Below are 16690 nucleotides of genomic sequence, written 5' to 3'. Positions count from 1 at the left end.
GTGCTCTCTTGTGAATGGACGGTGGTTCATTGTGTCGCTTCCTCCTGTGTAAACAGTTAATATTTCTGACACAATGTACACACACATCCTTCTCTGCTGTATTATTATTATTATACATTTTTATAGCGCCATTTATTCCATGGCGCTTTACATGTTAAAATGGGTCAAATATAGACAAATACAATTAAACATAAGCAAAAACAAGGCACATGGGTACATAAGGATTGAGGACCCTGCCCGCGAGGGCTCACAGTCTGCAGGGTATGGGTGAGGATACATTAGGAGAGGGTAGAGCTGGTTGTGCGGCAGTTCAGTAGGTTGAGGATCACTGCAGGTTGTAGGCTTGTCGGAAGAGATGAGTCTTCAGGTTCTTTTTGAAGGTTTCTATGTATCAGGGTGAGAGCCAGGTGTGTGCTCAGACACAGATGTAGCAGAGTGGAATGTGCACAGGCAGGTGGCCGCATACAGTGACACATTCAGCTCTGCTACATCAGCGCCCAGTATGTATACAGCGGTGTACGATCAGCTGCTCCTCTGCCCCAGCAGGTCACACAGGCTCCTGTATCCATGCAGGGAGAGGTGACTCCTCCAGTGCAAGTGGTCAGACCTGTCACTCCAGGGTGTAGGGTGAACACCTGCCTGTACTGAGCATGCTCAGCAGCCAGCTCTGCACTCACTGACTGCTGCCACCACCATGGTGAACTACAGGTTCCTGTCCACAAGTAAGTGAGACCCTCACACATAACCCTGATGTGTGCTACCAAAACTGCTAACTGCACAGTGATGTATGGATGGTATATAATGTATGATGTGTGATCTGTATATACTATACATGATTGATGTGTGATCTGTGCGCTGTATATACTATATATGTGTGATCTGTGTACTGTATATACTATACATGTATGATGTGTGATCTGTGCACTGTATATACTATACATGTATGATGTGTGATATGTGCTCTGTATATACTATACATGTATGATGTGTGATCTGTGCACTGTATATACTATACATGTATGATGTGTGATATGTGCGCTGTATATACTATACATGTATGATGTGTGATCTGTGCACTGTATATACTATACATGTATGATGTGTGATCTGTGTACTGTATATACTATACATGTATGATGTGTGATCTGTGTACTGTATATACTGTACATGTATGATGTGTGATCTGTGTACTGTATATACTGTACATGTATGATGTGTGATCTGTGTACTGTATATACTGTACATGTATGATGTGTGATCTGTATATACTGTACATGTATGATGTGTGATCTGTGCACTGTATATACTATACATGTATGATGTGTGATCTGTGTACTGTATATACTATACATGTATGATGTGTGATCTGTGCACTGTATATACTGTACATGTATGATGTGTGATCTGTATATACTGTACATGTATGATGTGTGATCTGTATATACTGTACATGTATGATGTGTGATCTGTGCGCTGTATATACTATACATGTATGATGTGTGATCTGTGTAATGTATATACTATACATGTATGATGTGTGATCTGTGCACTGTATACACTATACATGTATGATGTGTGATGTGTGATCTGTGCGCTGTATATACTATACATATATGATGTGTGATCTGTGCGCTGTATACACTATACATGTATGATGTGTGATCTGTGTACTGTATATACTATACATGTATGATGTGTGATCTGTGTACTGTATATACTATACATGTATGATGTGTGATCTGTGTACTGTATATACTATACATGTATGATGTGTGATCTGTGCTCTGTATATACTATACATGTATGATGTGTGATCTGTGCGCTGTATATACTATACATGTATGATGTGTGATCTGTGCGCTGTATATACTATACATGTATGACGTGTGATCTGTGCGCTGTATACACTATACATGTATGATGTGTGATCTGTGCGCTGTATATACTATTCATGTATGATGTGTGATCTGTGCGCTGTATATATTATACATGTGTGATGTGTGCGCTGTATACACTATACATGTATGATGTGTGATCTGTGCGCTGTATATACTATACATGTATGATGTGTGATCTGTGCGCTGTATACACTATTCATGTATGATGTGTGATCTGTGCGCTGTATATACTATACATGTATGATGTGTGATCTGTGCGCTGTATATACTATTCATGTATGATGTGTGATCTGTGCGCTGTATATATTATACATGTGTGATGTGTGCGCTGTATACACTATACATGTATGATGTGTGATCTGTGCGCTGTATATACTATACATGTATGATGTGTGATCTGTGCGCTGTATATACTATACATGTATGATGTGTGATCTGTGCGCTGTATATACTATACATGTATGATGTGTGATCTGTGCGCTGTATACACTATTCATGTATGATGTGTGATCTGTGCGCTGTATATACTATACATGTATGATGTGTGATCTGTGCGCTGTATATACTATACATGTATGACATGTGATCTGTGCGCTGTATATACTATACATGTATGATGTGTGATCTGTGCGCTGTATATACTATACATGTATGATGTGTGATCTGTGCGCTGTATACACTATTCATGTATGATGTGTGATCTGTGCGCTGTATATACTATACATGTATGATGTGTGATCTTTGCGCTGTATACACTATACAAGTATGATGTGTGATCTGTGCGCTGTATATACTATACATGTATGATGTGTGATCTGTGCGCTGTATACACTATTCATGTATGATGTGTGATCTGTGCGCTGTATATACTATACATGTATGATGTGTGATCTGTGCGCTGTATATACTATACATGTATGACGTGTGATCTGTGCGCTGTATATACTATACATGTATGATGTGTGATCTGTGCGCTGTATATACTATACATGTATGATGTATGATCTGTGCGCTGTATATACTATACATGTATGATGTGTGATCTGTGCGCTGTATATACTATACATGTATGATGTGTGATCTGTGCGCTGTATATACTATACATGTATGACGTGTGATCTGTGCGCTGTATACACTATACATGTATGATGTGTGATCTGTGCGCTGTATATACTATACATGTATGATGTGTGATCTGTGCGCTGTATATACTATACATGTATGATGTGTGATCTGTGCGCTGTATATACTATACATGTATGACGTGTGATCTGTGCGCTGTATACACTATACATGTATGATGTGTGATCTGTGCGCTGTATATACTATACATGTATGATGTGTGATCTGTGCGCTGTATATACTATACATGTATGACATGTGATCTGTGCGCTGTATATACTATACATGTATGACGTGTGATCTGTGCGCTGTATATACTATACATGTATGATGTGTGATCTGTGCGCTGTATACACTATTCATGTATGATGTGTGATCTGTGCGCTGTATATACTATACATGTATGATGTGTGATCTGTGCGCTGTATACACTATACAAGTATGATGTGTGATCTGTGCGCTGTATATACTATACATGTATGATGTGTGATCTGTGCGCTGTATACACTATTCATGTATGATGTGTGATCTGTGCGCTGTATATACTATACATGTATGATGTGTGATCTGTGCGCTGTATATACTATACATGTATGATATGTGATCTGTGCGCTGTATATACTATACATGTATGATGTGTGATCTGTTCGCTGTATACACTATACATGTATGATGTGTGATCTGTGCGCTGTATACGCTATACATGTATGATGTGTGATGTGTGCGCTTTATGTAGCTGGTCACCTTTTATATACATGGTAATGTTTGCAGTCATAGCTATTAAGGTGCTGGTTTCCCCAGGGGGAGTTTTGTGGGCCATGTGTGTTATGAGGCAGAAGAAAGTATGTGACCCCCTGATGGACTGTTGGACTTCTGAATTGTGCCCAGTTTGTTCCTTAAGGGCACGGTTGCTGGCCGAGCAGAGCTGTAGTGTAAAGCATAGGGGTAAAGCAGCTTTGGGTGGACTCAGTGAGTCCTCTGCTGCTGTGTTCCCAACTCTGACTACATTTTATTAAGGTGAAGTGGAGGGACGGTCATTGCGGTGAAGACCGCGGGGGAATTAAAATGTTAAAAAAGAAGTAAACTGTTGGGGCCCGTCCCGTTGGCGATGCTCCATTTGTAGTTTGTAATTTTTGATCTGTGCAAGTTTGGAAACAAAAATAGAAAATCGGGCTGGCTCATTAATCCTAACAGCGGGTGCTAATCTTCCTGATAATTATAAGTATGGACGACATGCCAAGGCGTTGTACGTACAAATTGACAACTTCTGATATGGTGCCAAGCAAGGCTTACTTTTGGTATTACAATTTTTTTTTTACTTGTATCAGAAGTAATCTAAATTGCGTACATTACCCAGAGACAGAGACATAGAGTGAAAAGATAACGTTTTCCCTGCTCACACCCACCACTAGAGGGAGCTCAGGATCAGTAGTGTAACAGTCCGCCTGTGTGTAATTGATTCTCTGTTTATTCTCACTATGTTTACAGCTGTTCTGTGAAGGCCTCAGAGGTTTGGGTAAGAGGATTAGGGATCAAACAGCATCATGAAAACCAAGGAGCACACCAGACAGGTCAGGGATAAAGTTGTGGAGAAGAGTAAAGCAGGGTTAGGTTATAAAAAAAAATAGCCCAAGCCCTGATCATCTCAGAGCAATGCAATGTTCACCCAAAAAGGGAAGGAGTATGGCACACCTGCAAGCCTACCAAGACATTGCCGACCACCTAAACAGAGATCCCAAGCAAGGAGATCACTAATTAGAGAAGCAGCGAAGGAGCCCATGGTCACTATGGAGGAGCTGCAGAGATCCACAGATCAGGTGGGAGAATCTGTCCACCGGACAACTATTAGTTGTATATTTCACATATCCAGCCTTTATGTTAGTGTGGCAAGGAAAAAATAATTTTGAAAGCAAGAATTCCGGTTTGCAGTTTGCAAAAAGCTATGTAGGGGACACAGCGAGCATGTAGAAGAAGGTGCTCTGGTCAGATGTGTGGCGGGAACTGAAACTGCACATCACCCTGAAAACACCATACCCACCTTCACACATGGTGGTAACATCATCATGCTGTGGGGAGACTTTTCTTCAGCAGGGGCAGGTAAGCTGGTCAGAATTGATAGGAAGATGAATGGAGCTAAAAATAGTGCAATCCTGGAACGAAACCTGTTAGAGGCTGCAGAAGACTTGAGACTGGACTGTAGGTTCAACTTTCAGCAAGACAACGACCCTAAACATCCGGCCAGAGCTATAATGGAAGGTTTAGATCAAAGCATATTCCTGTGCTTGAATGGCCCAGTCACAGTCCAGACCGAAATATCATGAGAATCTGTGACAAGATTTTAAAAGTGCAGTTCACAGACGTCTCAATCCAATCCTTTTCTGAAAGGCCACAGAGGCTGCAACACCATTAACAAGAGGCACCACTAACCAAACACCATGAAGACCAAGGAGATCTCCAAACACCATGAAGACCAAGGAGATCTGCAAAAATATGCATTTGCATATATTTATGAAAACATAGAAAATCTGACAAAAAAATTGAAAATTTAGCAATTTTTAAACTTTAAATTTTTATGCCCTTAAATCAGATAGTTATACCACACAAAATATTTAATAGCATTTCCCATACGGTATGTGTACTTTACATCTGCATCATTTTTGAAACATAATTTTTTTTTGTTAGGAAGTTAGAAGGGTTTAAAGTTGATCACCAATTTCTCATTTTTGCAACAAAATTTACAAAACCATTTTTTTTAGGGACCACCTCACATTTGAAGTGACTCTGGGGGGACTATATGACAGAAAATACCAAAAATTGACACCGTGCTAAAAACTTCACACCTCGAAACCACATTCAAGAAGTTTATTAGCAGGATTAACAGGTGCTCACAGGAATTAACGGAATGTTTAAGGAAAAAATTAACATTTTACGTTTTTTTCACAAAAATTTTTCTTTAGCCCCAAATGTTTTACTTTCACAAGGGTAGCAGGAGAATATGAACCACAAGATATGTTGTGCAATTTCTCCTGAGTATGCTGATACTCCATAAGTGGGGGAAAACTACGTTTTGGGTACACGGCAGGGCTCGGAAGGGAAGCAGCACTGTTTGACTTTTTGAATGCAAAAATAGCTGGAATTAAGGGTGGACAGCATGTCGCGTTTTGAGACCCTACTCCCCCCCACAAGTTACCCTATTTTGAAATCTATTCAAGAAACTTATCTAGATGTGTGATAAGCACCTTGAATCACAAAGTGCTTCACTGAAGTTTATAACGTAGCCAGGAAAATAAAAAAAATCATATTTTTCGGGCAAAATATTTTTTTTAGCTACAAGCTTTTTATTTTCACAAATGTAACAGGAGAAAGTGGACCTCAAAATTTGTTGTGCAATTTCTCCTGAGTATGATGATACCCCATATGTGGGATAAAACTACTGTTTGGGCGCACGGCAGAGCTCAGAAGGGAAGGAGCGCTATTTGACTTTTTGAACTCAAAATTTGTTGGAATCATTAGCTGACACCATCTCGTCTTTGCAGAGCCCCAGATGTGCCTAAACAGTGGAAACTCCCCACAAGTGACACCATTTTGGAAACTATGCCCCTCAAGGATTTTATTCAGTGGTTTAGAGAAATTTTTGAACCCAAAGGTACAACACAGAATTTGATAACAGTATGTCATTTCAGTTTGCTTCAGGTGCTCAGGTATTCATCGAGTATCGCGGGTGCTCAAGTCTCCGCCTTGTATGTTTTGTGGCTGTTAGCCAAAAAAAACATGCAGGGATTTCCTGTGTGTAGCAGGCAATACTCGGTGCATATACTAGTCCTCATATTGTCATCTTTTTTTTTTTTTTTACCTTTGAAAAAAACCCAGCCTTTAGCCTAACCCTAACCTAATGGCAAAGAATGAAAAAAATAAAAATGATAAAATAAAATAAAAATAATCTGACTAAGGGGATGACACAGGGGGGATGATTTACTAATTATTGGCTTTTGATCACTATGACAGGGTCGGTCACAGTGATCAAAGGGAACCAATAGGAAAAATTCCTGCTGTTGATGGGTGATGGCTGGCAGATCTCGGTGGAAGCACTGCACACATATCCGCCATTTTTCTTTTCAGGAATAGGAGGCAGAGGGCCTGGGGATGGAGCAGGATGGACTGGAGGGATGGCGGGGATATCATTTTTCTCTCCTCTGACGTGTATATCATGACAGAAGTGAGAGACATTTGTTTGATAGCGAATAGACTTTTTTTTTAAACTTAATTGACGTTATTGATTGAATAACGTCGATCACATGATTGGGGACCTGAAAATCCGGGCCTGATCGTGTTCTCCAGTGTGTCAGCTACCCCCAGTAGCCGAGCCCCCTGGAGATTTTCAGACTCTGGGGGACACTATAACCTTATTCCCGATCGTTATTGTAAAACAATGATGAGGGAATAAGGCCCCTTAGCGGCTGTGGTTTCAATGCGTATCGGTGGTCGTTAATGGGAAACGTGTAAATGTTGTGGAGTGACCTAGTCAAAGCCCAGAACTTAATCCAACTGAGAATCTGGATTCAGGCCAGAAGATTGCTGATCACTAGAGGAAACCATCTAACTTGTAGGAGCTGGAGCAGTTTTGCCTTGAGGAATGGGCATAAATCCTAATGGAAAGCTCAAAGGGACTTATCCAAAGCGACTTGCAGCTGTAATTGTCACAAAAGGAGGATCTACAAAGTACTGACTTTAGGGAAGTGACTACTGATGCACATTGAAGTTTTCAGCTCTATTGACCTACCGTATTTTTTGCTTGCTTCACAATAAAAAGAAAACCAAATGTTCACAGCAGGCATGTTCTTTACATGAACTGATGCAAACCCTCAAAAAACCCCGAAGTAAAATAGCAAATTGCAAAAATTGCTAATTTTTGAAATAGCAAAATATGAAAAATGCCAAGGGAGATGTATATTTTCTTAAGCCACTCTATAAATATATTTTTTGTCACTATTTTCTGAGTTGACATTTTTTATGTTTCTGTCAATGGATCTGTGCGAGTGCGAGTGCGAGTGGTTTTTTGCATGGCAAGCTATAGTTTTTATTGGTACCATTTAGGGGTTCATACAATGTTTATTAATTGCATTTTTGGTGGAGACATTGCATCAAAAAAATTGGCAATTCTGGCATGTTTTTCTTTCCATGCACACACACATATACACACCCATATATACACACTTATATACATACACACATATACATACATACATACATACATATACACACATATATACACCTATAAACACACATGTGCACACACACACATACATACACACATATTGTACATACACACATGCATGCACACACTCATACATATAAACATACATACATTTATATGTCCTCATACATACATGCAAACACATATATACACACACATACATACACAGATAAATATAAATATACATTCATACACGTCCGACTATCAACCACAGTCGGATCCTTCAGACGGAACCTGAAAACTCATCTCTTCAGGAAAGCCTACAGCCTGCACTGACACCGCTGCTGCCTCATCACTATCGAAGCTACCGCCTCACCAACACCGGAGCTACCGCCTCACCAACACCGGAGCTACCGCCTCACCAACACCGGAGCTACCGCCTCACCAACACCGGAGCTACCGCCTCACCAACATCGGAGCTACCGCCTCACCAACACCGGAGCTACCGCCTCACCAACACCGGAGCTACCGCCTCACCAACACCGGAGCTACCGCCTCACCAACACCGGAGCTACCGCCTCACCAACACCGGAGCTACCGCCTCACCAACACCGGAGCTACCGCCTCACCAACACCGGAGCTACCGCCTCACCAACACCGAAGCTACCGCCTCACCAACACCGGAGCTCCTGCAACCCTCAACCTACTGTCTCCTTCCCCATAATCCTGTAGAATGTAAGCCCGCAAGGGCAGGGTCCTTGCCCCTCTGTACCAGTCCGTCATTGTTAGTATGTTTACTGTATGTGATATTTGTAACTTGTATGTAACCCCTTCTGATGTACAGCACCATGGAATCAATGGTGCTATATAAATAAATAATAATAATAATAATACACACATACAAGTCTTACAAATTACCGCTACACTGTATACAAACATAAATACACATGGATGCACAATAATCCACAATATAGAGGCAGCGCTCCAACGGAACAAGTTAAGAAACAGTGAAGTTTACTCCACTCGTGTAACATGTCTGCTTCACAAAGGCTTCAGTGCAGAAGCAGAGATGTTGCAGGAGAGGATCATCCTTGGCGCTGCTTCTATTTTTTGGATTCTGTACGCCAGGACTACACATTTGCTGCACCCTATGAGGATTTGTTTGCACCTGATCTCTTTATTTATGGTGCTGCTGTGTTTTGCATTTTCATAAATACATATAGATAATTACACCGTACATCCATATATTTATTTAGTTGTACGTTCAGACACTCATGAATGATACATATCCATAGATATATGTATAGCTTTGCATACATACACACATGGATACATACACATCAACTGATGAAAATGTGGAAACATCCACATAAACACCCAGCGATACGTCCTGCGGATACTCAGGCCTCGGCTGCCGTCACATTAGCAGTATGTGGTCGGTATTTTACATCAGTATTTGTAGCCAAAACCAGGAGTGGGATAAATAGAGGAAACGTATAATAGAAACATATGCACCACTTCTGTATTTATCACCCACTCCTGGTTTTGGCTACAAATACTGATGTAAAATACTGACCAAATACTGATCGTGTGACGGCAGCCTTCCGCACATTCATACATTACTGAATACTCTGTGGGAAAGATGTAAAGCCTTAAAAAGTCCATTAGAGAAATGCGAATACTGTATACACTGCTGATTTCTCTAAAATATTTTCTACTCTCGGGAAAAGAGAGCAGCTACGGGCGACTCTTACTCTGGAGGGTCCAGCATGTCTCTCCTGCACAGGCCGCTCATTGGGCATTGTAATACTTTCTTTCTACTGTGGTGGCGCTGCAGGGAAATTGAGCACTTTTCAGGTTCCCCCATATACAGCGATCACTGGCTAGAGACCCTGCCGCCATTTTTCTGCACCCACAGTTCCTATGTCTTCGTGCATAGTTGAGTTATATGTCCATTTTTTTCTATGTAGAAGGTATGGACTTTTTGGTTGCAGTTCTTCCTTGGAGACCACTTCTGGCCAGAATTCTCTGATGGATGGGTGTAGCTTGTTGCAGTTAGTTCTGTGCTGATGGTCTGTGCTGATGGCACTGCTGGACATCATCCTATTTCAAAACGGAAGTAAGCATGATGTGTCTTTCATCTTCTGCGCTATGTTTATTTGGCTGACCGCTGAATCTATGGTTCTTAACGTTGCAAATTTCTCATTGCTTCTTTAAAAGAGCGCATCTTGAAATTCCCATCTGCTTTGAAATCTTTGCTTGGGAGAGACCTCGCTGATGCAGTATAACTACCTTGTGCCTACTTACTATACTCAGTCTTGCCATGCTGTATGACCTGTGACCTAAAATGTCTTCCACAACCTCACCTTTGTAGCAGTTGGGCTATTACCCAGTTTTAAGCCTCGCACACAGCTGTTTCTGTTTTAGTTAATGACTGTATTTCAATCTAAACATGAAAGTGATGATGATTATCTCCGGCATGATATAATTGGTTACCTGACTATAATGTTACATAATTCTTGACTTCTTGAAAGTGAACCTAGAAGAATTGATGCTTTGATGCTGCGAAAGCAATGGGCGGTCACCAAATATTGATTTGATTTAGATTTCTCTTTTTTTCTTCATATTTTCTCATTCATTAATTTCTTCTATTAGCACTTCTATTTTTAAAAGAAATCTTACTTTGCGACATTTTTTACACATCTGTATAACATTTTGGTAAAGTACTGAATATTACACAACACAATCAGAACTATTAGATGTTAATCATAAACATCCTAGACCAGCAGGTATAATATATCCCCCCAGACCACCAGGTATAATATATCCCCCTAGACCACCAGGCATAATATATCCCCCTAGACCACCAGGTATAATATATCCCCATAGACCACCAGGTATAATATATCCCCCTAGACCACCAGGTATGTCTCCCATAGACCACCAGTTATAATATATCCTCCTAGACCAGCAGGTATAATATATCCCCCTAGACCACCAGGCATAATATATCCCCCTAGACCACCAGGTATAATATATCCCCCCAGACCACCAGGTATAATATATCCCCCTAGACCACCAGGTATAATATATCCCCCCAGACCACCAGGTATAATATATCCCCCTAGACCAGCAGGTATAATATATCCCCCCAGACCACCAGGTATAATATATCCCCCTAGACCAGCAGGTATAATATATCCCCCTAGACCACCAGGCATAATATATCCCCCTAGACCACCAGGTATAATATATCCCCCCAGACCACCAGGTATAATATATCCCCCTAGACCACCAGGTATAATATATCCCCCCAGACCACCAGGTATAATATATCCCCCTAGACCAGCAGGTATAATATATCCCCCCAGACCACCAGGTATAATATATCCCCTAGACCACCAGGTATAATATATCCCCCTAGACCACCAGGCATAATATATCCCCCTAGACCACCAGGTATGATATATCCCCATCGACCACCAGTTATAATATATCCTCCTAGGACCACCAGGAATATAAAATGGTAACACATAACCATTTTCGCCTACCGTGCATAATAGATATCATTATAGACCACCAGGTATGATATACTGTATGTTGCTCTAGACAACCAGGCATTTGAAACCTTAACCAAAAACCATCCTAGCCCACCAGGTATAATATATCTCCCTAGACCACCAGGAATGTAAAATGTTAATACATACAGTTATGCTTAAAAGTTTACATACCCGGCAGAATTTTTGCTTTCTTGGCTTTTTTTCAGAGAATATGAGTGATAACACCAAAACTTTTTCTCCACTCATGGTTAGTGGTTGGGTGAAGCCATTTATTGTCAAACTACTGTGTTTTCTTTTTTTAAATCATAATGACAACCCAAAACATCCAAATGACCCTGATCAAAAGTTCACATACCCTGTTGATTTTGGCCTGATAAAAGGCACAGAAGTTGACACAAATGGGTGTGAATGGCTACTATAGGTAACATCCTCACCTGTGACCTGTTTGCTTGTAATCAGTGTGTGGGCATAAAAGCTGAGTGAGTTTTGAGGATCCAGACAGACTCTTGCATCTTTCATCCAGCCAATGAGGTTTCTGGATTGCGAGTCATGGAGAAACCAAAAGAATTGTCAACAGATCTACGGGAAAAGGTAGTTGAACTGTATAAAACAGGAAAGGGATACAAAAAGATATCCAAGGAATTGATAATGCCAGTCAGCAGGGTTCAAACTGTGTTTAACAAATGGAAAATCAGGGGCTCTGTAGAAGCAAAACCACGGTTAGGTAGAACAACAAAAATGTCATTCACAACTGCCAGGAACTTTGTTTGTGATGCAAAGAAAAACACATAAATAACATCAGCTGAAATACTGGACTCTCTGAAAACTAGTGGTGTGGCTGTTTCAAGATGCACAATAAGGAGGCACTTGAATAAAAATGGGCTGCATGGTTGATTCGTCAGAAGTAAGCAATTACTGCACAAATACCACAAAGTATCTCACCTACAATATGCAAAACAGCACAGAGACAAGGCTCAAAACTTCTGGAACAAGATAATTTGGAGTGATGAGACCAAAATTGAACTTTTTGGCCACAACCATAAATGTTACAATTGGAGAGAGGTCAACAAGGCCTATGATGAAAGGAACACCAATCCTACTGTAAAACACGGAGGTAGATCGCTGATGTTTTGGGGATATGTGAACTACAAAGGCACAGGAAACTTGGTCAAAGTTGAAGAAAAGATAAATGCAGCACATTATTATTATTTTACTATTATACATTTTTATAGCGCCATTTATTCCATGGCGCTTTACATGTGAATACGGGGCAAATATAGACAAATACATTAAACATGAGCAAAAAACAAGGCACATAGGTGCATAAGGAGGGAGGACCATGCCCGTGAGGGCTCACAGTCTGCAGGGGATGGGTGAGGATACACTAGGAGAGGGTAGATCTGGTTGTGTGGCGGTTCAGTAAGTTGAGGATCATTGCAGGCTGTAGGCTTGTCTAAAGAGGTGAGTCTTCAGGTTCTTTTTGAAGGTTTCTATGGTAGGCGAGAGTCTGATGTGTTGGGGTAGAGAGTTCCAGAGTATGGGGGAAGCACGGGAGAAGTCTTGGATGCGGTTGTGGGAAGAAGAGAAGAGAGGGGAGTAGAGAAGGAGGTCTTGAGAGGATCGGAGGTTGTGTGTAGGTAGGTACCGGGACTCCATGTCACAGATGTATGGAGGAGATAGGTTGTGGATGGCTTTGTATGTCATTGTAAGGGTTTTGAACTGGAGTCTCTGGGCGATAGGAAGCCAGTGAAGGGCTTGGCATAGGGGAGAGGCTGAGGAATAGCGGGGAGACAGGTAGATTTGTCGGGCAGCAGAGTGTAGGATGGATTGGAGTGGTGCCAGAGTGCTAGTGGGTGGTCCAGAGAGTAGGAGGTTGCAGTAGTCGAGGCGGGAGATGATAAGGGCATGCACTAGTGTTTTTGCGGTGTCGCGGTCAAGGAATGCGCGGATCCGGGAATTATTTTTGAGTTTGAGACGGCAGGAGGAGGCAAGGGCTTGGATATGTGGCTTGAAAGAGAGGGCAGAGTCGAGGATCACCCCGAGACACCGGGCGTGTGGGACTGGGGAAAGTGAGCAGCCATTGACATTGATGGATAGGTCTGGTGGAGGGGTAGAGTGAGATGGGGAAAAATGATGAATTCTGTTTTGTCCATGTTCAGTTGTAGAAAGCGAGCAGAAAAGAAGGCTGAAATAGCAGACAGACAGTGTGGGATTTTGGTAAGTAAGGAGGTGAGGTCAGGTCCGGATAGGTAGATCTGCGTGTCATCGGCGTAGAGATGGTACTGCAAACCGCGGGATTCTATGAGCTGTCCCAGGCCGAAGGTGTAGATGGAGAAGAGTAGGGGTTCTAGAACAGAGCCTTGAGGAACACCGACTGACAAGGGACGAAGTGAGGAGGTGGTGTGGGGGAGGGAGACACTGAATGTTCGGTCTGTCAGATATGATGAGATCCAGGAAAGGGCCAAGTCTGTGATGCCAAGAGATGAGAGGATTTGTAGCAGAAGGGAGTGGTCCACAGTGTTAAAGGCAGAAGACAGGTCCAGGAGAAGGAGGACAGAGTAGTGTCGCTTGCTCCTGGCAGTTAGTAGGTCATTGGTGACTTTAGTTAGGGCAGTTTTAGTTGAGTGATGGGGACGGAAGCCAGATTGTAACTGATCAAAGAGGGAGCGGGAGGAGAGGTAGGAGGACAGTTCAAGATGGACGTGTTACTCCAGTAATTTGGAGGCATAAGGGAGAAGAGATATCGGGTTATAGCTAGACACAGAGGATGGGTCGAGGGAGGGCTTTTTGAGGATGGGTGTGATCTTGGCATGCTTTAAAGATAAGGGGAAGACACCTGTTGTGAGTGAGAGATTGAAGAGGTGCGTTAGGGTTGGGATGAAGACCATGGAAAGGTTAGGGATGAGGTGGGAAGGGAGCGGGTCAAGCGTGCAGGTGGTGAGGTGTGATCTTGACAGGAGGGTGGAGAGCTGATCTCCTGTCATGGTGGAGAAGCTGGTTTTGGAGGAGCAGGGTTGAGCAGCTAAGAGGGGCAGTGGGTGCTGTGGGCGAAAGCTTTCTCTGATCATATCGATCTTCTGTTTAAAGAAAGAGGCAAAGTCTTCAGCAGAAATGAGAGAGGAGGGAGGGGGTCCAGGAGGACGGAGTAGAGAATTAAGAGTGTTGAAAAGCTGTTTAGGGTTGTGAGATATGGTGGATATGAGAGATGAGAAGTTTGTTTTGCGGCAGTGAGCGTGGACTTGAAGCTGGCGAGGGACTGCTTGTATGCAGTGAAGTGGTTGGCAGAGCGGGATCGGTTCCATCTCCGCTCAGCGATCCTGGAAGCCCGTCTCAGTTCTTTGGTCAGGCTGGTCAGCCAGGGCTGCCTGTTGAGTGTACGAGTTTTCTATGCATGAGTGGGGCGGCCAAATTGAGTGTTGCTGTTATTGTGGTGTTATAAAAAGTGGCAGCAGCATCTGTGTCATGAAGGGAGGCTATGTCTGTAAGGGGGAGAAGGTACTCAGAGAGTGATTGTAAGTTGAGATGTTTGAGATTTCTGCGAGGGAGTTTGTGGAGTGGGGGTTGCACACTAGGAGAGGAGAGGGAAGAGAATGTCAGTAGGTTGTGGTCAGACAGGGGGAGGAGTGTGTTAATGAGATTAGTAAGGGAGCAGAGGCGGGTGAAGATGAGGTCCAGCGTTTGGCCATCTTTGTGAGTGGCCTCAGAGGACCATTGAGTGAGGCCAAAGGAGGCAGTCAGTGATAAAAGTTTAGAGGCAGCTGAGGTGGAAGTGTCAATGGGGATATTGAAGTCACCCATGATGATAGTGGGTATGTCAACAGAGAGGAAATGAAGTAGCCAGGTGGTGAAGTGGTCGAGAAAGGTGGAGATGGCTAGTTCTGGGGGGCGGTAGATGACAGCCAGCTGGAGGTTGAAGGGGGAATAGATGCGGACGGAGTGCACCTCAAACGAGGGAAGAGTAGCGGAGGGTGGTAGCGTGATTGGAGTGAAGGAGCAGGTGTCGGACAGGAGCAATCCAACCCCTCCACCATGTTTGTTGGTGGAGCGAGGGGTGTGAGAGAGGTGGTATCCGCCATTATGAGCAAATAATGGAGGCAAATTTGCAATCATCAGCCCGGAAGCTGAACATGGGACGTACTTGGACACTTCAACATGACAACGATCCAAAACACAAGGCCAAGTCGACCTGTCATTGGCTACAGCAGAACAAAGTGAAGGTTCTGGAGTGGCCATCTCAGTCTCCTGACCTCAATATCATTGAGCAACTCTGGGGAGATCTCAAGCGCGCAGTTCATGCTTCTCAAGCACGCAGTTCATGCTAGACAGCCCAGGAATTTACAGGAACTGGAGGCTTTTTGCCAAGAAGAGTGGGCAGCTTTACCACCTGAGAAAATAAAGAACCTCATCCACAACAACCACAAAAAACTTCAAGCTGCCATTGATGTTAGAGGGGGCAATGCACAGTATTAAGAAATGGGGTATGTGATCTTTTGATTAGGGTCATTTGGATGTTTTGGATTGTCATTATGATTTAAAAAGAGAAAACACAGTAGTTTGAAAATAAATGGCTTCACCCAACTACTAACCATGAGTGGAGAAAAAGTTTTGGTGTTATCATTCATATTCTCTGAGAAAAGGCCATGAAAGCAAAAATTCTGCCGGGGTATGTAAACTTTTGAGCCCAACTGTATCCATTTTAGACCACCATGTATAATGGATATTATTGTAGACCACCAGGAATATTAGATGTTAATGGATAACCATCCTAGACCACTAGGACTATTAGATATTAAAGGGGTTGGCCACTACATTTTTATTAATGGCCCATCCTCAGTATAGACCCTTAATATCTGACTGATGATGGATGCAACACCCTACACCCCCGCTGATCAGTTGTTACTGGCACCAATAGAGTT

General features: G+C 42.5%; 1 protein-coding gene across 1 annotated transcript in view; it reads left to right on the top strand.

Moving 5' to 3' along the window:
- The first annotated feature begins 608 nt into the window (after positions 1–608).
- The window catches only part of FAM3B (FAM3 metabolism regulating signaling molecule B), a 53247-nt gene continuing 37165 nt past the window's right edge, over positions 609–16690 (top strand). The window contains exon 1 of the mRNA XM_069760716.1: positions 609–722. Within this exon, the coding sequence (XP_069616817.1) occupies positions 695–722 (28 nt within the window). The 5' untranslated portion in view covers positions 609–694. The remainder of the gene's footprint in view (positions 723–16690) is intronic.

Source organism: Ranitomeya imitator, chromosome 3 (genome assembly GCF_032444005.1).
Source record: "Ranitomeya imitator isolate aRanImi1 chromosome 3, aRanImi1.pri, whole genome shotgun sequence".
Classification (NCBI taxonomy): Eukaryota; Metazoa; Chordata; class Amphibia; order Anura; family Dendrobatidae; genus Ranitomeya; species Ranitomeya imitator.
The sequence above is the reverse complement of the archived record's forward strand: the minus strand, read 5'-3'. Positions and strand labels throughout refer to the sequence as shown.